Genomic DNA, 24,295 nt, shown 5'->3' with positions numbered 1-24,295 from the left:
TAAGAGACAAGGGCCCAATCTGTGATCAGTGGATTTGTGAAAGCAGAAGGATCATGGAGGATTTGACTCCTCGCCTGGGGTTCAGATGAGGATCAAAGAATTGTATACAATCTGGTTTACAATGCCAGGATAAAACGGACAGTTTTAGTCAAGCATTAGTAAAGTCAATTGGTTTGTTTTCTTATAGATAAGAACATTTGTGTGTTGACCATGAAGATGTGTTGTATGTAGAGTTTTGCCAGACAGTCACGCCATATAACCTGGTGTGTTTGCAGTTGAGCCTGCATAATATTATCTGGTGAAAAGAGAGATTTTAACGTTATATTCACGGATTAAGACTTTTGTTGTCTCAGAAATATACCAGTCTGTCAGCAAAGAGGATACTACTGAGCTAATGGTAGGTCTGTGCAAAATTCAGCATTTTTTTAAGACCATCACAGCTTAGCCACGTGCAAAGCTATTGAATTGTTTTCTATAAAGATAAAAGAGCAGCCCAGTGTCAGTGACGTAACATGGACCCCCGCAGCCCCGCGGTGCGGGGGCGGTGGCAATCTCAAGGGGCCAGCGCAGTGAGCAGACCTGAGATCTCCTCAATAATTGCTAATGGAGACCCATCCATGTACCTTGCAGGGTGGTCCCCTCAAGTTTCGTTACGCCACTGCCCGGTGTAACAATGAGAATGCATTTGTCTCCATTCATGTATAAGCGTGCTGCTCTGCAGCCATGTGGGTACAACGGACCAGTGAACGAGGTCTTCCCTTCCCCCAGTGAGAGAAGGCTGAGGGAAAGATTTTTGGCCTCATGGCTGTGGTTCATCAGGAACTCTCCATTGAGTTTCTTTGTTGTCAAAGTCATTGCAAATCTAAATGATCGTGTGAAATTGAAAAGCATTTTCCTTGCTACTTTTCTGCATGTCTCAAAACTATGGAAAAAACGAAAGTTGCAGAGTACTCTGCGACTTGAATTCTTCGTTAGAGTTTGGACTTTTGTGATAGTTAATATTGCATACTCCTAATTTTAAACATTTTGCACTGAAGCGTCATTTACTTTGCCTTACCCTCAAGAGGAAAACTATGCAAGGCTGACATTCACACGCAACATGTGTGCAAGACCAACTCTTGGGAAAGGATACCTATGTTTTGGCAAAGGATAATCAACATACACCATAAACTACGTGAAGGCAAAAACCTGCAACCTTCCAAACACATAATAACAATTTTACATATCTCACATCTCATTCTCTTACAATGTTTATTTAATGTAACCAATGCCCACTGAATACCGATGGGCGTGTGATACATACACAAATGTGGTTACATCACTAAGACAGAAATTTGAACAAAAGAATCAAACCACCGAGGGAGTAACAGAAAGCAACCCATTCACTGGTTCTGTGACCCACAAATTAAACTTCAGTTAACCAGGATGCAACACGGCACTGCTTGACCCCACTTCCTGTCCACAGCTTGGGGACAGGTGTATTTCAGGACCATAAATGCTGGCATCATAAAGAATTCTCCTTACCAAGAGAATGTATGGCTCCAGCTGGTCCCAGTCTTACAACTTTATACATAATAAATGATGAATAGCCTTCAGAAAGTCAGAAAAGACATCCCAAAAAGCACACAAATGCTGCCTTCTGTTCCAATGAGACGCTAGTAATCACATGGAGATGTATAAAGGAAGCCCAGATGAACAATGTGTGCATGTCTCATTTTATTTTAAGTTTTGTGGTTTGGCCTGATGCTCTACAAATCTCCATTGTCATCAGTTGACAGATAGCTTGTGTCTTGAGGTGCTAATTTAAAGTTTGCCACTGCATCAGAAGATGTTTTTTCAAAGTGACGATAGCCGCCATGTCAAGGAGGCATGGTAGATCTGTGACCAATCTTGATTTTCCTATCAAAGACCACACAAATGCGGGCTACCTTTGGAAAAGGTTTAAATAATGCCTTATGCTGTGGGAGTTCCCACTCGGCATGCCTGGGAGATTTCTGGGCTTTTCCTTTGCTTTTGCCATCCAGGACATTCATTTTCAACAAGGGGGACTCGGATAATATAGTCAGAATTGGGTATGAATTTTCTATTGTTAACTCCAATAGAATCATAGGGGCCCATTATGATGTCAGGCTGGAGGTGGCTACCACCAGCCTGGCGGGCGGATTGCACCCGCCAGGCTGGTGGTAGCCACCTCCAGCCTGGCGGGGGCAATCCACCTGACATCCACGCTCGTTTTCCCCCGCCATATTAGTATGGCGGGAAGGACCTCGGAGGACGGTCTTGCCGTCAGCCGCTTTTCCGCCCCGGGTCGCCTTGCGGCCGTGGCAGAAAAGCAATAATATGGTGGCGGTCCACCCGTCATCCTAATGACCCCCATAGTTTTCAAAACAATATTTAGGACACACTGGTAGTGTTAGACAAAATTCTGGTATTGGCATCATACCTTTCTCTGGATTTATTACAGAGTCGGCTTGTTCTGTTAGCTTGACGTTTGGTCCTAAACTTGTTCTTACTCCTTTCAATCTTTTGATGGATCTCCATGAGGGCCCTCCTGCAACATGCACCTGAAACGTCATCTGCTTGATATCTCCCTCAAGGGCAGGGCAATTCCTCTCTTTGCTTCTATTCATATTCTTCTGGTCTGGTGGCATCCCTTAGTAGGTGATAAGGGCAGAAACAATAGTCCCGAAAGCAAGTTTTGTGATTTTATTGTTCCTGTAATATTTAATGATATGCCTTCACATTCGTTATTTTTCTATTTCTTGCTATTTTAGCAGGTCTGCTGATATCCTATCACCCCTCGCTCAGAGTTAACTTCAACTCTCTGTGGCACTGGTTGGCATCTGCCCTCTGTGTCCATCATTTTTTATCCAGCTTATTCTTTTCACGTGTCTCCTACATGGCAGCAGTTCACCACATGTGCTATAACCCATATTATCACACCCTTCCCAGGGAAGAATGAATGGTTTCTGGTTGGCATTCAAGCTCACAAAGATTACATATTACAACACTCCATTTCATCACAACTAGAAGTTGCCCATTGCCCGTCTCTATGCCCAATGCGGAGGTGCCAAAATCCAGATTTAGTCACATAGACACTTTCAATTGTATGTAAGGAAAACTCGTAAGGGCCATCCACTGCTTAAAATGTGTATCGGTAGGATTGTCCAGGCAGCCAACTTGGGCTCAACCACTCGAAATAGGTTGTCCATCCTAGGTCCCAAAACGATAACGTTTTCCATGAATTACTGACTTAAAAAGGGCTTTACAACCTGACCACCCTCATCTTCAGCTTAAACATAGTGAACTGCAAAGGTTTTTTGAGCTTTGTTGGGATTTTGTCACATGTCCTTCTGCTGACAACTGAGTTTCTGGTGTTGTTTTTCCAAACAGCTCTTGTTAAACATCAGAAAGAAACAACAAATTAAATCATGCAGATCAATGGATATTCGATTTTAATAATATTGATAATATATAATTATGAATTTCTATGAAAATGATCACATTCTAAGTAGCCTCTGCATTCATAGAGACCCATTTATTGTTTTTTGGTTAAGGGGGTTAATTTCCGTAGAGTGTGTTTTATTTCGGCATTGGTATGCATCAGTATAATCAATTATTCAGGTAACGTGTGTACATGTGCTAGGTTGTTTTGAAAACCTCGTGTGTTTGTTTTCTGCCTCTGTTTCACATTGTCCAGCCTTTGTTTGTCGAATCGATTGAAAGTGTACCACTGTAACCCAGGGGATCCCTCACCTCCTTGATCCTGCCGCTCATTACTCTGCAGGAGGGAAGGAGGCATGCACCTATCGAGAAGAGGTCTTCAAACTGGGGCCCTAGATTGATCTTGGGAGGGGGTGGAGGGCGCCCAGCTCTAGCCAAGGGATTAGTTTATAATGCCCAGGGGCGAAGGATTTAAAGATCCTGCTGAAAATAGTGCTGTTATTTTATTAAAAGAAAACAGGGTGGCAGTGGCCATGTTGTGATGGGCCATCAGCACCCAATAATGTCACTCGTCCTGGGCTAGAGTACATGACACAGTGTGGGCGGCTTGGGCGCTGTAGATAATGCCCAAAGCCCTGCTCCCCTTTCTGATAAAATATTAAATTGTGGATACTACTCCTGTTTCAAGGAGACCAGGCCGCCAATAGTGCGCTGGCAATATCGCATTGATTTTAAAAGCCAAAACTGAACAGAAATGCAATGTGCGAATTGGAAAATTTGTTTAGAGCTGACAGTCTTGCGAAATAATTGTGAGAAAATGTTCGTAACAATTTTAGATGAGGGGTAGCATTAAAAAGTTTGAAGGCTATTTCAATAGGGGAATAAATCAAGTTTGGGAAGAACAAGATGAAAGAAATGAAAAACCCTGTGAAGTAAAATATTACATTTCTCATGAATGGTAAGCAATTTGAAGGCAATAAAATAAAGTTTGGTTACTCAGATAAATATAGTCGGCTACGGATAGATAGGCCACCATTTAACAACATTGCTGCACCACAGAAAGGAAAAAGTTGATTTTTGGGTCTTGCTGAATAAACCTCTAGGATGATCTGTGGACCTTTTGTTGACAAGAATAGTGCCATAAGGCAAGGACTGAAACTACAAGTTACCAGTACTCAGCTCTCCATCTGATAGGTCACACTCTTATATTTGCCATATTCCTTACCAGAACAAAGTGCATATTTTATCATGTAGACTTTTTAAGATAACATAATAAATAAAATGAGTGCAAAAAACAACTGGCTTTGAAAGAGAAGCAGATGCTGTAAGCAGAAATGCGTAGAAAGGAGCTGTACTAAAAGAAGATGTGTAGACAATAGGTGACTTTTAAAGATACTAGATACAAATTAGAATGGGCAGAAGCATGAATAGTGATAGTCGTGAATCATTTGTATCTGAATAACTCTGAAACTGCTAGAAGCTCAATGATAGGATAGTCTACAGAGTCAGATGTGCATGTCATTAAACGTAGCTATGGAAATGTTTATGTTACAACCATGGAATCTTCCTATTAGTGACTGCCTTCTGCAAGTCAATCGACTCTACTTAGGCCCCCGTCACGAGTGGTCCAGAGCAGTATCCATCTATGGGATACTGCTCTGGACCACTGGCGATGAGGGCCTGAACTGAGAGCAAAGCAATGCAATGGGCTCTGTGAGAAGTGGGCCTGGCATATGATGTCCACTATTCTCTTGGGCACCTTGCACCAGTCCAAATGACCCTTATTGATGGTAGGTTTAAGACAACCTTTAGAGAAAGCCATCCTAGTGGTAGCTGTAGAGAGCAGCCTTCAGGCTAAGTCTTGAAAGAATGTAAAGCAGCTTGTTTCACCAGTCTATATTCTCTTGAACGACCAAATGAAAGAGCACCACACAAGGTATATATCAGAAATATATGTATTTATTCTAAAAACAATCCCTCTAGTCTCGTTGTGAGGCTAGAGGCAAAAGTACAATACAAGAAGTTTAAATAGCAAACAGTAAATAGCACAGTATACATTTTGCCCTAGGGGCCTCACAAACCATAACCTAAATAAGTGGTATGAGAACCACGTGAGGGATAGAAGTTAGACATAGGGCCTGTAGAACCGCTGGGGCAACCAGGAACCACCCAAGGTAGGGACACAAGAGACCCATGGGAGACGCGTGCAGTGTCTCAACACAGCTGCGAATCGCCATTGACTTCTATGGCGAAAGTTAAAGTTACAAAGTTAAAGATTAGGGACACCTAGGAGTGGACTGCGAGGGAACCCCTTCAGTACTGGACACTTCGAGAGTCAAGACCCATGGGAGCACTGGAGTACTAGTATTACCTCACCCAGGGAAGCCGGGTGCACAGGTGTTCTTTCGTGTCGGGTTTCGTCACCGTTTCCTATAGAGACCTGCAAAGAAGTGCTGCAGGTGACCAGGTGAAAAGTGTCCGGATAGATCCAAGGGTGGATCGGAGATCTGCAGAACCTGGAAGCAGAGGGGACAGAGTCTGGGTCACTAGCCAGTGACCAGGATGGCAACAAGAAGATGCCAGCCGATGTCGGGTGCTTTCAAGTGAAGTAGGTGAAGATTGACTCTTCCGTCACGAGGTCCAGGTGGCGTTGACGATGACTAGGAGCTGGATTCGAGCTGTCCCATAAAGGATGTCGAGTGCTGCAGTGTTGGTATCCAGATTGGACCCAATAAGCCTTGGTAACAGCAACCCATGCAAGATGTTGAGATTGGCTTTGGTGCAGACCAGCAAGGTCTGAGGTACTCACCCTTTGAAGGGGAGTCAGGGCACATCTGGAGCAACCAGGAAATCCCAAGAAGTAGAAGAGTTACCTTCGTGGGGACCCACCAGTTGACTGAACAGTGACTGTGAAGGCGCCTCAAGCAGAAATGTTAGAAGTGGGCCCACGGAACACTCGTAGAGTGTAGGCTCGTGATCTTCGTTGCTAAAGATGCTCAAGGCTTGGACTACAAGTAGCCTAATGCACAACTTCTGGAAAGCTCGGGAAGTTGATGCACTAGCAAATGTGCTGGATGTCCAGAAGTTCCGGTCTCTCTTCTCTCGTGATGGCTACAGGTCTCAGCTTTGCTGGGGACTCATGTCGGCCTTGGTGATGTCTGGAAGTCTGTGACCTGTTTTGCTGATTCTTCAGGGTCTGGCGGGAGCCTCAAAAATGCAGACCAGCAAGATGCTTCTTTGTGCCTGTTTGAACCGGGGAGTCATTCCTTGACCGCAAGGGAGATTTCTTCCGTCTTCCAGTCGATATGGAATGTCGAAGGTCCAAGGTTTCATCTTCAGAGTTTCGTCCAGTGTAATCTAAAGTCCTGGGGACTGGGTTCCTATACTTATACTAAGTTTAGGGGTTGAGCTAACTCTAGGGTCCCACCTATGGGAGGACCTAGGGAAGGGGTGGTTACACCCCTTCCCCTTTGTCCAGTTTCGCACCAGAGACAGGGATGGGTGCCCCAGCAACCAGTTTGAACTGGTGAATGCATGGGACACCTTGTGTGCCCCAGGCAGTGTCTGAAAAGCATTCACTGAATGCAACCCACCCTGCCCCAATACACTAAAGCCTGTCTGGGGAGTTTCTGGCACCTCGGTGGACAGGAAACCTATTGTCCAGGCCTCCTCTGCTGGAGTTTCGTCCAGCAGCAGGAGGTCAGACCGGTGTCTGTGGCAGCAGCATCCATTTTGTGATTCTGGGGCTCTTTTAAACTATTACCGTGAAAGTAAGTGTGTACATGTCTTCTCCCTCTAGAAGGTTGGAATGCTACCCACGCCGCACGAACTGAAGGGGGGTAGTATTCCAAAGTGTTTTGATAAAGCCAAACCAAAGTTAGCATTAACCGCGAGGATTATAATGCACTTAAGAGTATATGGTATGGGGATATCACAGAACAGCTATAAGGAAGGGTTTTTGAAAGCGGCAGAGGGGCTCAGCTCATGCTAGGGCACCCTCTCACACAAAACAAAGCACTCTGCCTTCAGGATTGTCAAGGCCTGTCATAGGAGTGATTTATAAGTTAATATGTGTCTGTTTTAAAAGGTAGATATAGGTATACTATATCTAAGTAAGGGGTGCTTACACCACCTTACCCAGGCTGCAGGTGCAGACCTGTGGTGCCATTTTGGAAGGCTTCCCAGGGGTGGCATAATACATGCTTCAGCCCCTGGTAGGCCTCTGGGGTACCTATGCCCTTGGTACCTAAGGTACCATATACCAGGGACTCACAATGGTAACCCAGTAACCAATCTGGAGTGTACGTAATGTACATGTAATCAATTTAGAGAGGGAAACAGATAGGCTGGAATCCTGGATAGCAGGATCCCAGCCAAACTAAGTAAAAAACCATCAAAACGCCAGGCAAAAAGTGGGGGTAACCATATAGTCAGATTCCACCTTCCTACAGGCTCTACTTAGGCCCTCATTACGAGTGGTCTAGATCCAGATCCAACTATGGGATACTGCTCAGGACCACTCGTGATGAGGCCCTGAATCAAGTAAAAGGCAACGCAACAGGCTCTACTTAGGGCCTCATTACGAGTGGACCACAGAGGTATCCCATCGAGGGACACCCGAATGGGCCATTCATCGTCTCCCTGTGTTTCTGGGGGTGGAATTATTCGGTCCACAAACGTTATCCCCAATAATTCCAGACCGGAAGACTGTAAACCGAAACCTTGCGTGGAGGTGTGGGTGTTGCGTGCAGTTGCTTCACCTGGCCTCCACCCTCCCACTTATTTCAGCTTGGTGCGAGCAGCAAACGCTCCACCGAGCTGCAGCATTTGCACTTGTGCCCTTATGCTGCTCCCCTTAACCACCTGGCTCCAAGTATCAGAAACATTTTCTTACATAAACTTACCACCTCCAAGAAGAGGTGGCAAAAAAGTGCAGATTTGGTCATGTTAAACATACATTCCCAGGACGGCATTAAGACCTGGTATTCCTATATTGGCGTGTTATTCTCCTCTTAGGGGATTGATTTATACTCCCTTGGCCAGATTTACGAGGAGGTAATGCAGCCGGTGCCGTAAGCCATTTGTCTGTCTCGCGCTGCATTACTCCCGAAGCAAAGGGATGCTTCATATTTACAAAAATATGACGTATCCCTGTGCTCTCCCCTACGCTGGTGCACAATTGGATGCCATGTGCCAACGCAGGCATCCTTGCACAATGATACACCTTCCTGCACAAAAACAATCACAAGAGGTGTCTTCCTCTTTCTATGTGTGCTGAAGAATGCAGCAGGCATAGAAAGAGGAAAGAACGAGGGGAAATACATGTATTTCTCTATATTGTGTCTCCTTAGGCCTCTGTTGGGGAGGCGTAGTATTCTGGCGCATTCCCAGGTTTACAAAATGTTATTAATCTAGGAATGCTGGAGAATCCATGGGTGTTGTGTGGGAAAACCCACAGCAAAACCCATGGAATGCTCCTTTCACGCCAAGGGCTGCGTCAAAAGGGGCCGTATTTACAAGGACCCGAAAATACATGCAGGGTGGCTTTACGCGTCCTTGTAAATATGGAGCACCACTCTGCACCACATGTGCGTCTTAAAAGTGACGCACCGGCGGCAAAAGGGGCTTGTAAATATGCCCCCCCCTGGGTTTAGGTGCAGAAATGCAAGCCAGAATCAGTCATTCTTGCCGTCCGGTATTCCAGCGCCTAAATCCGGGGAGTTTATAATGATTCTCCTAGACTGCAGCTCTGAGTTCTCATGATCTAGATTCTTAAAGGTATTTACACAACTAAGAGGAACTTAGCTGCACATGTACAAGGGTTCACAAAAGAAAATCGCATTACTGACTCAGAGAATCAAAAATGGTGGAATGTTGTCCTTGTAAATCTGATTTTCGAATAGAAATTCAGCATCCGGTTCCTTGTAAGGAAATCGCTAGTTTGTGGGTATTATTCATAAATCGTTTGCAAGTAGTTTCTCAACTTAAAAACTTCTGTAAAAGTACTCCGGGTAAGGGCTGGAGTAAATCTCTTTTAGGGTAGTAATGACAAGGCAACATCCCATTTATTGAAGGTGAGCAGGGGGATGTGCATCTCCAAGAGATATAATTAACAAAACACACATTTCTAGTTGTTCTGTATTTCATGAACAATGCGTGTTTGCAAAAAAGACAAGTTGTGCATTCAATTTTAACCAAACAAAGCGATAACTCAATTTAGTGACCAGCAAAAAAGCTTTTCACTGCAGTGATCCCCTTTACTCTGATGATGCTCTTATAACGTTTAAACGGGGAGATGTAAAAGCTGCCAGTTGCAGGTGATTGAACGAGACATGCTGCTGGCACGTCTCAGTTTAATTAAGATGAACACAGGGAAGCTAGAAATGGTCGACTGAGTACAGTGGAAAGCGAAAGGAGGTTTGGTCTTCCTTATTTGATGCATGCTCTCCGCCTTGTAGTTTACCCGTTAATTGCTTGTCAATTTCACAGCCCTTTTATTCAGGGGAAAAGGCATTAAAGCATTTCACGGTGGTGATGCATCGCTGCAGGGGTTAAGTGCCTCTCACTAGCAGGGATGTGATAATCCCCATTAATGCTCCTCCTCGGCCTTGAATTCTAAAACGGATGAGGTCCAATAAGCACATGGAAATTCTGCATCCTATTAAATAGTACAGCTTACGTCGTCTTCAAACTTAAAGGGACCGGCCCCTGGAAAGGAAAATACTGTTCTCTTTGGCCAGTCCTGCATCTTTCACAATCACCAACAATGAGCATTCTAGAATGTTCCTTTGTTTGAAGATGTCAGCTGGGGTTATGAGATGTATTGTGACATCATCCACCGATGGCTGATTTAATGCATAGCTGCACGGCTGTCATTTTCCTTTGTGCTGAACATCGATGGTTTGCTAAGGACTCGCATTAAATTATACTCTGAAAATAAGAGATAAGATGCACAACTCCCACGAAGTTGGGGTTCACATGTCAGCAAAACAAATGCTCCTAAATTAGTGGTAAGTAAATTAATTCCGTAGGATTATATGACAACGTGTACACAAGCCGACTGATACAAAATAAAGAAAATACAAATTGTCTTCTACAGCTCAGGTTCTATTCACAACATTCACACTATATAGCCATTCCTTATTAATTTGGGATCAGAGGGCAATCTTAGAGACTTTGAGAAGCCAAGTGTATTTTTCCGCACTATGGCGGCAGAAATTGGAGATTCTGAAAAAAAAGTCCTGCAGTAACTGGGATGTTCGTGTGAACGGAATCAATATCCTGGGGTCGGTCCGCCCATAGAAATCAAGCCTCGTGTTAGCTAAATTGCCTTCATTCCACAGGCTTCAAATTGCATTAAGGCGTTTAGGGTCTCTATCCCAACAGTTATTGATTGGAATGTATATTGCTGCCGGGACGAGTGCAAGTCTCCGCCCACAGGAGGCCAGCTTCCGATTTCCTGCATCTCAATTAATTGGGTTGAAAACCTGAGAAGAAATGTGATCAGTAAACATAGTTCCATTGGAAGCAGCGCCTCACCTCCCCTGCATCTGGGCTATATTTGTGGCTTTTATTTTCCATCAGTCATAAGCATAAGGCAGCTACCAACTTTCGCCTTAATGTAGCGTCGCTGAGGTAGGATCACAACGATCGACTTTCGCCTCAGTGCAGTGTTACCAATGTCGGATCTCTTCTTGGTGGTTTCTCCTTTGATGCTTTTTGTTGGAAATCTATTGTGTGGAATCCCCCCAGATTTTTGCTTTCTCTGCCTGAACCCATTTTTGTTGGCCATAGGACTCTGTGCACTTTACTCCTGCTAACCAGAAGTGAGGTGCTTGGGCTCTCCCTGTTCAACATGGTAAGATTGGCATGCACATGATTGGCATCTTTAATTCATGTTTAAATCCCTAGTACTTGGTACTACAGGTACCCAGGGCCTGCTAAGTAAATGCTACAAGTGGGTTGCAGTACCCGTTGTGCTACCCCCTAAAGGAGCATTATGGGGCAGATTTATGATAACTGGCACATCCCCAGGGATGCGCCAGTTATTTTGCATCGCAGCTCCGCCACCCATCGTGTGCCGCATTTACAATGCGGCGCACCATGGTGCAAAAACGGCACAGATGCGTCACGCATCTGTGCCGTAAAGGTGGCACATTGCTGGAGTTGCGTCCCAAGCGCGACGCAGCTCCAGCAAGGCTCGGGGGTGCCCTATCTGTCCATGCTGCCTCAAGCCTTACGCCTGCTTCAAGCAGGCGCAGGGTTTTGACACAGCATTGGCCTGTAAGTGACTGAGTAAAATCTTATAGATTTCACTCAGCCACTTTTGCAAGGCCCACCTGCCCCGCAACGCCCCCCCTGCGCCGGAACGCCCACATGTGGCGCAGGGCTTTACAACGTGACGCATCTGCCTAGATGCGTTACGTTGTAAATTGGTCGTAGGGATACACTGCAGTTGCGTGACGCAAACGTGGCGCATTACCAACATAAATCTGCCCCTATATGTCTTAAACTGCCATTTCGACTTGGCAAAATAAACCTTTTGCTAGAACTTAGCCTTCATTTTTTATACTTATGCCACCCCTAAAGTTGACCCTAAATGCACGTAGGTCAGGGTGCATGGCATTTAAAAAGTAGGAGATGTAGAGTTAAAGTGTCACATGTTCTGGCAGTGAAACCCTCCTAAGTCATTTTTCTCTGCAGAAAGGCTGGTTCGTCTGTAGAAGAGCACGGGGTTACATTATAACTTCTATAATGCATAACCTCAGTTTCGGAATAGCTAGAACCACGATTCAAGGACTCAAACTAATAGTACTTGAAAATTCAACCTGATGGTAAAATCGGGTTTCAAATTCCAATTTTGAAATTGGCACTTTTAGAAAGTTCAATCAAAATGACAGAAGTCATTCCGACCATTCACGGAGTGCAACAGAGGGACACTAAGTACTCTCACTTAGTGCTGCATACACTTTTTGAAAGATGGCATTTTTCTCCCTTACACACATGTGCCTGTCTGCCAGTCTCCAGGGTCACCTAGCTGTTAACAGCTCTCCTGTGATGAGATGTGTTTGGCTCCCAGACAGAGGAAAAAGGACCTCGGGGTGGGGAGGTGTGGACCCTGCTGACAGAATAGATCTGTGTCCCTGCCCTGATTCCCTTTCAAAGGGTAGCTTGCAGGCTGTATGTCTCTTCCTGTCTTCAGAAGAAGTCTACCCTATCACAGGCAGATGTACCTCACACCTGGGCCTCACTAAACTTTGTTCACTAGCCAGACTGGAGCCAGTTCCAGGGGGAGGGTGGAATTGACCAGAACCAGTTTTTGAGTTAGTCAAACGGTTGTTTACCATCCACGGGCTGGCACTGGGCATAAAAGTGGTATTTCCAGAAACTGGAATCAGAACACTCCTAAACTTGTGAAGTTCAGAGGATGGACGGCCCTGCTGTCTGAAATTCTTAAGGGAAGACTGGACCTACTTACTTTGGCCCCAGGACCCCAGAAGTGACTCCAAAGGTCAGTTGTCTGACCTCCATTTTCAGATAAAGGGACACAGCAAACTTTCCTGCTTACCAGCTGACTAGACCCAGTTGGGCCAGATGTCTCCAGCTTCACTTGAAATTAAGAGACCAATCATAATCAAGGCTTCAGCCATATCTAGATATGCCATGCTTAATACTTGCATCATAGTATCTAAGTAATTACTTGATACTGAATCTCCTAACTGGCAGGCGGGAACAAAATTGATACGTTGTTCACTTTTTCTAGTTTTGTTTTACACCTGAGAAACAGGCAGCATTGGTAGTGATTGCTTTATTTTTTCCTCTTTATCCTTATGCTAAATTTTAATGATGCAAATACAACTTTGACACCAAGGTCCAATTAAAAATGTGAGGTTTGTCATTAGAGGAACGTTGCACCTCTAAATGTGTATTCAACGAGACCGTGTTCCATGTATGAGTGGTGCACCTGAACTGTCAGGTGGGAATTCTGAAGTTGATACTGTGCGCAACACCAAAGTTTTACGCCACATGGCTGCAGTCATCTTGGTCCGTATCCTGAATGTATACTGCTGATGTGCCACAGTGTCTAGCTGACTTCACTATCGAAAGAGAATTAGGGGTGGGCGGAGCTCGTGGAATTCTGCAGTGTTACCAAAAATCTCTGTGGAATTCCGTGGAGTTCCGCATAGAGGTGGAATTACTCAAACTGTGCAAGTAGGGTAACTGGGTGGCCCAATCTGACCACGGAGAAGGTTCTGCTATGGACCACACATTGTGTGTGCATAGCTTGTTTTTTATCTATCCAGCCAGCTCGATGAGGGGTGTGGGGCTGCTGCGAGGTAATGCCACCTGAGGCTCACCGCAGCAAGTATGCATAACTTAACAAGTGGTGACTAGGCCAGGCTCTGCCTGGGGACACTGTATGTGTCTGTCTGTACTGTATCCCTCGGGGGCAGCCTCACCCACCCATCACTCACCTTCCCAGGCCAGAAACAGAAGGCGCCTTATCTCACCTCTGCAGTCCACACACAGACGCCTCTGAGTCCACCAGTAAGGGAGCCATGGCCCAATGAAGTGCAGCAGAGCCTTCACAGCAGCTGTGGAGGGCAAGTGTCCCCTCCAGTGGACTCAGTGCTCTTTTTCAGGCTCCCCGCCTGCAAGAGGAGGTTCAGCGCAGACAGCTCTAGTCTTTACAGATCTTGTTAAGAGATGAAGCGTGTTTTCCCCTGCTTCGCCTTGTTCAGCGTGCTCCCCAGTGGTTTCAACTTCCCCGGCTTCTGCAGGTTCCAGTGGTTTGTTACTGTTCTGTGGGCGGTGCTTACTGCACCCAGAAACAGAAGTATTGGTAGTTGTTTCTGGGTGTGGGTGGAGGAATTCCAACTTGCTGCACCTTGGATTGCATATCCTCAAAAACGAGGCCTTATTACATATTGACGACGAGCATCTATTCCCTGCCTTCCTAGAGTATGTGCCAGGGAGAAGAATGGTCCCTAATTCTCAGCTCCTGTAGTAAAGAACACATGAGAGGGAAGAAAGTGCTTCCCTGGCTTCCCGATCTAGCGGAGTGCGGCAGCCCCAAAACTCCGCAAACTCTGCCAGCGGATGCAGAGCATGCTACCCACCTCTAAAGAAAATACATAGGCCTGGCTGGAATTTACATTACACCGGCATAATTCATGTACGTTTGTACATTTTGTGCTACTATTGTTGTATGAAATTTCCAAATTTACATGCTTACTCCACTGTACGTAATTATGCACTGTTTGTGGCAAAGTTTTACTGTGAGCACACAAGAACAACATTGATGGTTGAAAGGCCAGCAGCTGTTGCTCACAGCACAGGTGCATTTTGTGCTATTTTTTACAGTGAAATGCATCCTTGCGTCAAAAAATGATGGATTCAATTTTCACACAATTGAACATAATTTCATGTAATTTTAAAGACAGAGGACATATCATGTTCTGAAGTGAAGCATTACCATAAGTGCAATAGGTTCTTGATTGCACTGATCAGAGGGCCTGTGACTGTTTGGATGGCTGTAGCCCAAGATGGCAGGGCAGGTAATTTAGATTTTTAACCCCTTCGCTGCTGATGACGAGCTCAGCTCGTCATCAGCCACTGTGGTCGTGTGCGGATGACGAGCTGAGCTCGTCATGTAATGCAGCTTTTAGAAAAAAGCCGCACAGCGGAAAAATAACCGCCGCAGCGATGCGGTTAATGTCTCCTTGTTGAAGAAGCACAGAGACTGCAAGCATCGTAGTACAATTTCTAGGTGAAGTGTGTTTGACCGGGGTGAACAAAGAGCTGACTTTGTCCCTTCAGACTGCACTTTATGGGGGACACGTACATGCTTCAATCAATCAATCAATCGTGGAATTTTTATAGCTCGCTACTCACCTGTGAGGGTCTCAAGGCACTGGGGGGAGGGCAGCTCCAAGGTCATCCGAAGAGCCAAGTTTTGAGGAACTTTCTGAAGACTTGCAGTGTCGAGCTTCATCTGATGCTGAGTGGGAGTTCGTTCCAGGTCTGGGCCGCGATGTAGGTGAAGGATCTGCCTCCTGTTCTGGCTCTACGGATGCAGGGGATTTGGGCCAAGGCTAGGTCAGCGGAGCGGAGGTTTCTCTTCGGAGCGTTGTAGGAGATTCTTTCATTGAGGTATTGAGGTCCAGTGTTGTGGAGGGCTTTGTAGGCATAAGTGACCAGCTTGAAGGTCACTCTTTTCCTGACGGAGAGCCACTGGAGGTCTCAGAGGCGCTGGGTGATGTGGTTGTGCCATTGGATGCTGAGAATGAGTATGACTGTGGCGTTCTGGATTGTCTGGAGTTTGTGAAGTAGAGATTTTTTATTCCAGCAAAGAGAGCATTCCCGTAGTCCAGCCTGCTGGTGATGAGTGTGTGGTTGATGGTCTTCCTGGATTCGGGAGGGGATCCATTTGAAGGTCTTGCGGAGTATGTAGAGGGTGTTGAAAGATGTGGAGGATACAGCATTGATCTGTTGGTTCATGTTGAGAGAGGAGTTGAGAATGATGCTGAGGTTGCAGGCGTGGTCCATGGACTTGGGAGGGTTTCCAAGAGTGGAGGGGTACCAGGTGTCATTCCATGTGGTGGGGGTGTATCCGAGGATGAGGACTTCTGTTTTTTCTGAGTTGAGTTTCAGGCAGCTGCTGCTTATCCAGGATCCGATGTCCTTCATTCCTTCCTGGAAATTGTGCCTGGTGATATTGGGTTCCTTGTAATCCTGGGCAATGAACTCTGCGCCGCTACCAGAGTTTGCAGAGATTTGTTAACTACGCATTACATTAAAGCCACAGAATTCAGGAAAAAACTCAGTTCCTCCACGTAGTGTAGAGTCAGCTACTAAAATGGGCTGCAACAAGGCCTCAGGGTAGCTAGCTGCCTGCTGAAATTCAGGAAGGAGTTCAAGACCTTACTATTCCCTTACTATACAGTTCATCTTCTCCAATCTGGAACTGTAGGATAATCGTTAATTCTTGTCTGAGCGCCAAGATACCCGTAGGGTGATAGCTGCGCTATATAAGAACATAATAAAATACAATACAATACTACAATAAACTGCACCCCCCAAATGCTTTGATAAAGCAACTTTACATGCTCAAAAACATATAACAAATTCACAAAATTGAACTTTGGAGTGAAAAATATTAGGCAATGAGAGAGGTGATGATTTTGGGGTCCCCCCAACCTAGGGGGAGCACCAAGCATATGCTGTGAACACAAAGAGCATATCATGCTGAACGATTCAGTGGTGGTTCCATCCTCATAGGACCACCCCAAGCATAGTTATAAGCAAAAATACAAAGCCAACCAAAGGCCCTGCAAAGCATTATGGGACAAGATTAGCAGCGGGCAGTGTATATTATAGTATCCAATATCAAAATATTTCTACAAAGAGCTGCAGTTCAACTAGTGGTTACTAGATGTCCCTCATGAGTCAAATGCAAAAGCAGGATACTATGATGAATCCATGTTTTCTGACGATGGTAGCGAGGGTGGCCATGTAGATATTGAAGAGCGTAGGGCTGGTGGAGGATCCATGGGGCACTTTGCATCCTATCGCTCTGGGTTCCAAGAGGAAGGGCGGTAGTCTTATTTTTTGTGTTCTGCCAGAGAGGAAGGAACGGAACCAGTCTAAGGCAGTTCCTTGTATGCCGGTGTCGTTGAGTCTGGCGGCTAGTGTGCAGTGGGAGACGGTGTCAAAAGCTGTTGATAGGTCTAGTAGAATGAAACCTGCAGTGTGGCCTTGATCGAGGAGTGAGCAGTGTTGAGCAGATGTTGTCCATGCAGCTGGGAGGGCGGTTTCAGTGCTGTGGTTGCTGCGGAATACAGATTGGGATGAGTTGAAGATGTTGTTGGATTCTATGAAGTGATTTAGATGGTTGTTGACAATTTTTTCAGTGACTTAGTAGCGAAGGGGAGAAGAGAGATAGGCTTGTAGTTCTTGAGGTCCATTGGGTCTGTGGAGGGCTTTGACTTCAGTGCATTTCGAGTCATGGGGGAACGTGCCTGTTTTGAGGGTGCAGTTGATGGTCCATCATAGTTCTGGAGCGATGGAGGAGGCATCTCTGTGGAGGATGTGTGGTGGGCAGGGGTCATTGTGGGCTCCAGAGTGGATGCTTCTCATAGTCTTTGCGGTGTCTTCTATGATGATAGGGATTAAGGTGAGGAGGGTCGGCTGGGAGGCTTTGCTGGTGGATGGAATTAGGTCAGTGTCTTGGTCATCGAAGTTGTCGTAGAGTGTCCTGATCTTGTGGTGGTAGAAGGAGCTGAGTTTGCATTTTCTGAACTTTTTCCCATATTATTGGGAGGTTAAAAAGTGGCGGTTGTTGAACTGTCTTGATGGAAGGCGTACTTCCTGGTCCAATTTCATCCTTGCAGTATCGAGTGAAGCAAACATGTTTCGTGAACATGTTTACGTGTAACATCGTTGACAGGAGTGCCACAGGACCATCTTTGGTGGTCTCTGGACATGCCTGATCCATTCATGGTCACTATTTGTCCTTCAACAGATTACTCATTGAGAGCTGAGGTAGTGACATGTGCAGACCACTGATTCCTATTCATAGATGGCTGCTGCGTCCCCCGGTATGCATAATGAAATGTACAGCATTGCCACTACATATCACAAGTTCACTTTCAAGGAAGGCGCTGGAATACTGTCAGTGAGAATTTCTAAGTTATCAAGGGCCAGATGTACAAAGAAAGGGTTTGATAAAAGTGGGCGCAAAATCAGCACTGACTTACAGAATCCATTCTGTTTTTGTGAAGCAACCTTTCTCCTAATAGGTCAGTAAACAAAAACTTGATTCGTAGAGGGTCACAATTCAATCTAACTCATAAATTGTAATGAAGTGGCTTGCATCTTGTGACCCCCCTATGAATATCAGCCGTTACACGGAAGGTGGTCTGCGGAGGATAGCAGACCACCCTATATAGGATTGCTTTTAAATGAAGCCATTTTTTAGGTCTCGGCTAAAAGACGCGCGTAAGCGCGTCTCCGCCGAGATCTTATGTCAGCGAGTAGCAGTCCCAGGAGACACTCCTGGCCGCGCGCAGGCGATTCTAAACTGGCACGCGCATTAGCACGAGTGCTGCGCGAGGCTCCCACACAACACACGCATACATAGAAACAGAAGCGCTCACGCACGCACATACATACAGAACCCCCCCACTCATACACACACACACACACACACACACACACACACACACACACACACACACACACACACACACACACACACACACACACACACACACACACACACACACACACGCGCGCGCGCACCGGCCCCCCCTCTCCCCTTTAACTTACTGCTCCGCACCGGCAGGGAGTGTTGACGCTGCGGCTCCTATCCCGGGACTCCCTCTTGGTCAAGGGAGCCCCGCAACACGCGTGCAACGTCCTGTTGTCGGCCCCGGGGGCTCTCCACGCTCGCAGGAGCCCCGGGCCGCTCCACGCATTTCCTCCGCCTGCCTCCTCTTCCGGTCCGGACGCGGCTCCGCCCCCGTCACAGGCGACCTTGCCTGACTTCCGGTGCGGCCGCGGCGGAATTCCGGGGGCAGTAAGTTATTGTATATTTGGCTGCTAAATGAAAGCGTGTCCATCTGCCACTGACATTTAAATTTACTAAAAATATGTGAATATGCCCTAAATCCAAATGTAAATTTAATTTAGCTAAAAACTATTATTATTTTAAGTGAAATTAATGTTTTCATGTAAATCAAAACCCATGCTGAACAGTTTGTTTCGGCATTACTGTTTGCATGTCATATTTTTATCTTTTTGAAGGAAATGTACTACTTTTGAGTAGAGAAGTAGTCTAAAGCGTGATTTAACACATGCTGCTCGAAATGTGAACTTGGCGTGGTACAGACAGCTTCAGTGTGTTTCCTTGTTTTCTCTGTTTTGACATTATGCACTAGTTCTAGCTGTGGAAGGAAGCTGTAGTGAGTGCAGAGTAGTGAGTGTGAGTAGTGAGTGTAGAGTAGTGAGTGCAGAGTAGTGAGTGCAGAGTAGTGAGTGCAGAGTAGTGAGTGCAGAGTAGTGAGTGCAGAGTGCAGAGTAGTGAGTGCAGAGTAGTGAGTGCAGAGTAGTGAGTGCAGAGTAGTGAGTGCAGAGTAGTGAGTGCAGAGTAGTGAGTGCAGAGTAGTGAGTGCAGAGTGCAGAGTAGTGAGTGCAGAGTAGTGAGTGCAGAGTAGTGAGCGCAGAGTAGTGAGTGCAGAGTAGTGAGTGCAGAGTAGTGAGTGCAGAGTAGTGAGTGCAGAGTAGTGAGTGCAGAGTAGTGAGTGCAGAGTAGTGAGTGCAGAGTGCAGAGTAGTGAGTGCAGAGTGCAGAGTAGTGCGTGCAGAGTGCAGAGTAGTGCGTGCAGAGTGCAGAGTAGTGCGTGCAGAGTGCAGAGTAGTGAGTGCAGAGTGCAGAGTAGTGAGTGCAGAGTGCAGAGTAGTGAGTGCAGAGTGCAGAGTAGTGAGTGCAGAGTAGTGCGTGCAGAGTGCAGAGTAGTGCGTGCAGAGTGCAGAGTAGTGCGTGCAGAGTGCAGAGTAGTGCGTGCAGAGTGCAGAGTAGTGAGTGCAGAGTGCAGAGTAGTGAGTGCAGAGTGCAGAGTAGTGAGTGCAGAGTGCAGAGTAGTGAGTGCAGAGTGCAGAGTAGTGAGTGCAGAGTGCAGAGTAGTGAGTGCAGAGTAGTGAGTGCAGAGTAGTGAGTGCAGAGTAGTGAGTGTGCAGAGCAGTGAGTGCAGGTGCAGAGTGGTGTGTATTGGCAATGTAAATGACAATGCCATTTATTTATGATTTAAAGAAAAAAAAAGAAATGTCATGAGCAATGCCAATTGCTCTACCTTTAATGATGCCGAGACCATTGCATTGCAAATGCTTGTTCTAAAAAAGAAATGCAACCAGTTTTATTTAAAGGAAAATGGGACACATTGAAAAAAATTCAAAAACACGTAACATTGTTTTAAGATTAGGCAGTGATCCACCGGATAACTGCCTACTCGTAAAACAATGTTTTTGCCAAAATTCAAATAAGGGAAGGGTCACATTTGTGAATGACTTTGTACCTCCTTTGAGGAGGTCGTTAAATATTAATGTTTTGCCACCGGACTTTCGTTGCAAAACATTAATACATTATATACTGAATTGACTTTCGGAAGAAACACCCTCAACATGCCCCTTCCAAATACAAAATCAGTATTTGGTCGCAAAAGCAAATTGTGATTTGGTACCGAATTGCAATATACGTAATACACATACATAAAAGTCTTTTTGCGATCACAAATAGCCCGATTCTGCAAAGCAGGCCTTTTTTTGAAGGCTTAATACAACATTTAGCATTCAGTTGATTTATAAAGAAAATGTCAGGCATTTATCTGGAAAGTATCATTGATAGGAAAATATGCACTTTGCATGAATCATTCGCTTTTCAAGTACTCTAATTGAAGGTTGGCACAGATTCTTGAAAAATGAATGTATGTAATAAATATTCTCCGATAACATATTTCCATGTTTTCTTTCTAGCCTTTTTTATGATTCACCCCATGAGCTGCATCTGTTGCCAGTTTGAGTGAGCCTGAACATTAGACTCAGAAGTGCATTAAAATAATTATTACAAGGCATTAAAGACAAATACCTATGCAACTATAATGTGCTAGGATTGTATGAATAATTAGAGAGACACATGCCAAGTGCCTTGGTTTATATGCCAATTCATTACATTTATTTCAGAAATAAAATGCTATAACTAGGAATGGGATGCTCCTAATTTGGAATTGAATTTGTTATTGATTAAAACTGTTACTTAGATAATTATAGCTGTGATCTTTCCTACTGTTTTTGAAGATGGATGTATTCCAGAAGTTGGCTGTGGGATGCACAGCTGACGTAGTGGGCACACAAAACACCCCTTCACATTAACAGTACTCATTTTAAAGACATGCTACATTTTGTAGCACTATCATAATTACACGAATGAATGCATGAACAAATGCATGAACGAATGAAGAAATACATGAATGACAATACTTATAGAGTGCATATCTATGTACAGAATCACCCCATGATGCGATTGTCAGGTAGACCGACCCTAAGTAGTACTAGAAACAGGGCATGTTCTTGAACTTTGCACTTTGCATCACACTCTGACGAGTTAGTGTGGACAGCAATAGATATAAGAACACACTCATCTAAATGGATGAGAATCTCAGGATTCACAGCCCTTATGACAGACAAGCATATCCAGTTTGAAATTCATCAAAAGTAAACCTGTGTGCATCACTGAAGCCCTGTGCTCATGCCCTGGACATCAAACACCACCTATACTGCTCCTAATGAGTGATTTATCCTTAGAAATGAAGCTTGTGCTACACGTACTGTGATACTGCAGCCTAAAGAGGGACCGATTACCGGTTACTCCCAACCCAGAACAACTCTTACCACAGGCATGAGTAATTTTGTGGGTGTAGTTCACTTTGATTAAAACTGGGTTTGAGTCTCGGCAACGACGCTGAATATCCTGTTATTCTGGCAAATCACTTAATCTCCCAGTGCCTAACAAAAAATGAATGTGTCCTTATGTAACGCAACTGGTGCTATGTAAAGCGCACTGAAACCCAATTCGGGTCAAGTTCCCGCTGTATAAAACTCTGTAAAAAACATTTTACCTGCTTTGACAAAGTTAAGTATCAGGATGAGAAACTTTGGACCCACTGTGTTTGTTATTATTATTTTTGGGCTGGTGATTCCCATTAATGGCCCCTTTGGAATATCAAACCCACTTTTAAAGGTACCTCTGAAATTAAGTTCATAGTTGGTGATATGATGATACCACTTTGGGAAGTGGGCACATCCCCTGTACATCCTGTCACTTACATCACTTGTACCTACTGCTCCTTCCTACAAACTCCAGTGATCTACCGGGTAAGAGTGAATCAAAATGTGAAACTATTTGTACCCACATGATTTCCATAAGGGCACGTTTGATATTTATATAATGTAAAACGGTGGACATCCTATTTATAGACATTTCCCTGCTTTTCAGCTTGTGGCAAGTTGACTGGAATAAGTGAGCCAGTTACAGTCAAAGTCTCTGGATCAAGGTTCGGCTCCTGGATGACGGACCCGATGGCGCCTGAGGGTGACACAAGGGTAAGCACATTAACCATATTGATTTTAATTCTCTGCACCCTCATGTTTCCTTTCTCTTTTTATTTGTGTCCCTTCTCTGCGTTCTTTCCTTAGTGAGCTGGTATCAAAGGATTTGCATATTGAAGTTTACCATTTTGGATTGGATAAGCCGTGAGGTGGCCTCCTAGATTTGAGGGTCTAATGTGTGCTATAGTTGTTGCACAGCAATTAAAGGAATAATAGATGTAAGGCCCTATTTGTAGTTTGACAGACGAAGTACAGTCCTTCAGGGTGGTAGAAGACTCAGTGCTTAATTTGAGCCTGTGGTTTTCGGTGCTCGGCACCGGTACGTAATTGTCGGCACCGCAGCTTTTGACAGTCTGCCACATGGGAGAACTGTCTGCCTAATTTAGGTATGAGCATAACAAAAGCTGTTCATTCATTCACTATACATTAACAGTGAATAATATCTGCCACCCAAGACAATATTATAGCTTTGGGAGCCTGGAATAGTATTGGCACACCTGTAAGAGTGTAATGGTTAGTAGGTGTGTTGGTACAGTCATTGGCGGTGCTGGCAGGGGCAATGGGTAGTGGTAGCTGCAGTGTGCTCTTGCAGAGGGCCCTGGCACGTATTTTTTCACAAATTGAACACTGTATTTACTCTGTCATCCCGCGGTACTATCACCTGATAGGTTTACAGATGCCAACCGGCCCAGCAGGCAGCTCTGTACATTGAAAGGAACTGAGGTCATGGTGGTTCCTTTGGTGGTTCCTTTCAATGTACAAAAAGTTCCTGTTCTTCAGAAACACTCCCAAAGCAGGAGTTTGCTTCTGAAAAACAGAAAAACAGAATGGCTGCCACACCCTGGGATTTTTCTCCCAGATTGTGGGAGTCATTATTTTTCCCTGTCCCTCACTGCCAGATTTTTCCTGGCAGTGATGGACAAGAAAAAACTGGCATCACTACACCCACCCTAAACAGGGCAGGTCATGTAATATTCTTACTTGAACGGCCCCATCTCTGTCAGGTTGTTGGAGGAAGTAGTCCATCAAAGGAGCCAATGGAGGCTCTGTTGACAGGATACTTAAAGTCCCGGGGTCTCTAAAATGAGACAGGCAGGCCAGATGGTTTGGTAGGCAGAAGTTTTAATGCAGTGCCCTGTCCAACAAGCTCTAAATAGGAACCTTAGTACATTCCAGGATTCAGCCTGGTTGCCAAGCTGTGGCTCTGACAATAACATCTAAGTCTAAATGCTAAACTGACGTTTGTCTTGAACAAAACCGGGTAGCTTAAATACAGCCATTCAAAAACATCACTACAGGAGAGGTGAGGCTGGCAAGGGTAGCTGCCGTACCCCGAAAGCTTAGTTTAGACACAAAATGGCCTCAGTGGTACCACTGCAATAAAACAACACTGCCAAGATACAGAGACAAGAGGTACAGTACTACTCCCGAAGTGTTACTGATGACGTTAGGTATTTTTGACCTCTCTTTTATTACAGTGACTATTCTTAGTGCTACAGGTACCTGCAGAGTGGTAATGAACACTTCACAGTATCCACCTCCTGAATCCACCACTGAATCCAAACTCCATGCTTCTGTCTTATCTACTAGCTAGAGCCAGTTTGGGGAGTAGTTGGGTCAGCGGAAGTGGTGTAGACTTAGAGAAGAGGGGCTTTAGTAGCTCACTTGCTGCCGCTGGTAGGGTGGTA

At 45.2% G+C, this 24,295-nt stretch overlaps 1 protein-coding gene across 2 annotated transcripts in view; it reads left to right on the top strand.

The window, feature by feature from the left end:
• OLFM1 (olfactomedin 1) overlaps window positions 1-24,295 on the top strand; it is a 213,290-nt gene that overhangs the window by 162,767 nt on the left and 26,228 nt on the right. For both annotated transcript variants that reach the window (XM_086921049.1, XM_086921050.1), the window contains exon 5: window positions 22,495-22,601. In XM_086921049.1, coding sequence (XP_086777175.1) covers window positions 22,495-22,601 — 107 coding nt within the window. The remainder of the gene's footprint in view (window positions 1-22,494; window positions 22,602-24,295) is intronic.

The sequence above is a fragment of the Lissotriton vulgaris genome, chromosome 5 (assembly GCF_964263255.1).
Source record: "Lissotriton vulgaris chromosome 5, aLisVul1.2, whole genome shotgun sequence".
Lineage (NCBI taxonomy): Eukaryota > Metazoa > Chordata > Amphibia > Caudata > Salamandridae > Lissotriton > Lissotriton vulgaris.
The sequence above is the reverse complement of the archived record's forward strand: the minus strand, read 5'-3'. Positions and strand labels throughout refer to the sequence as shown.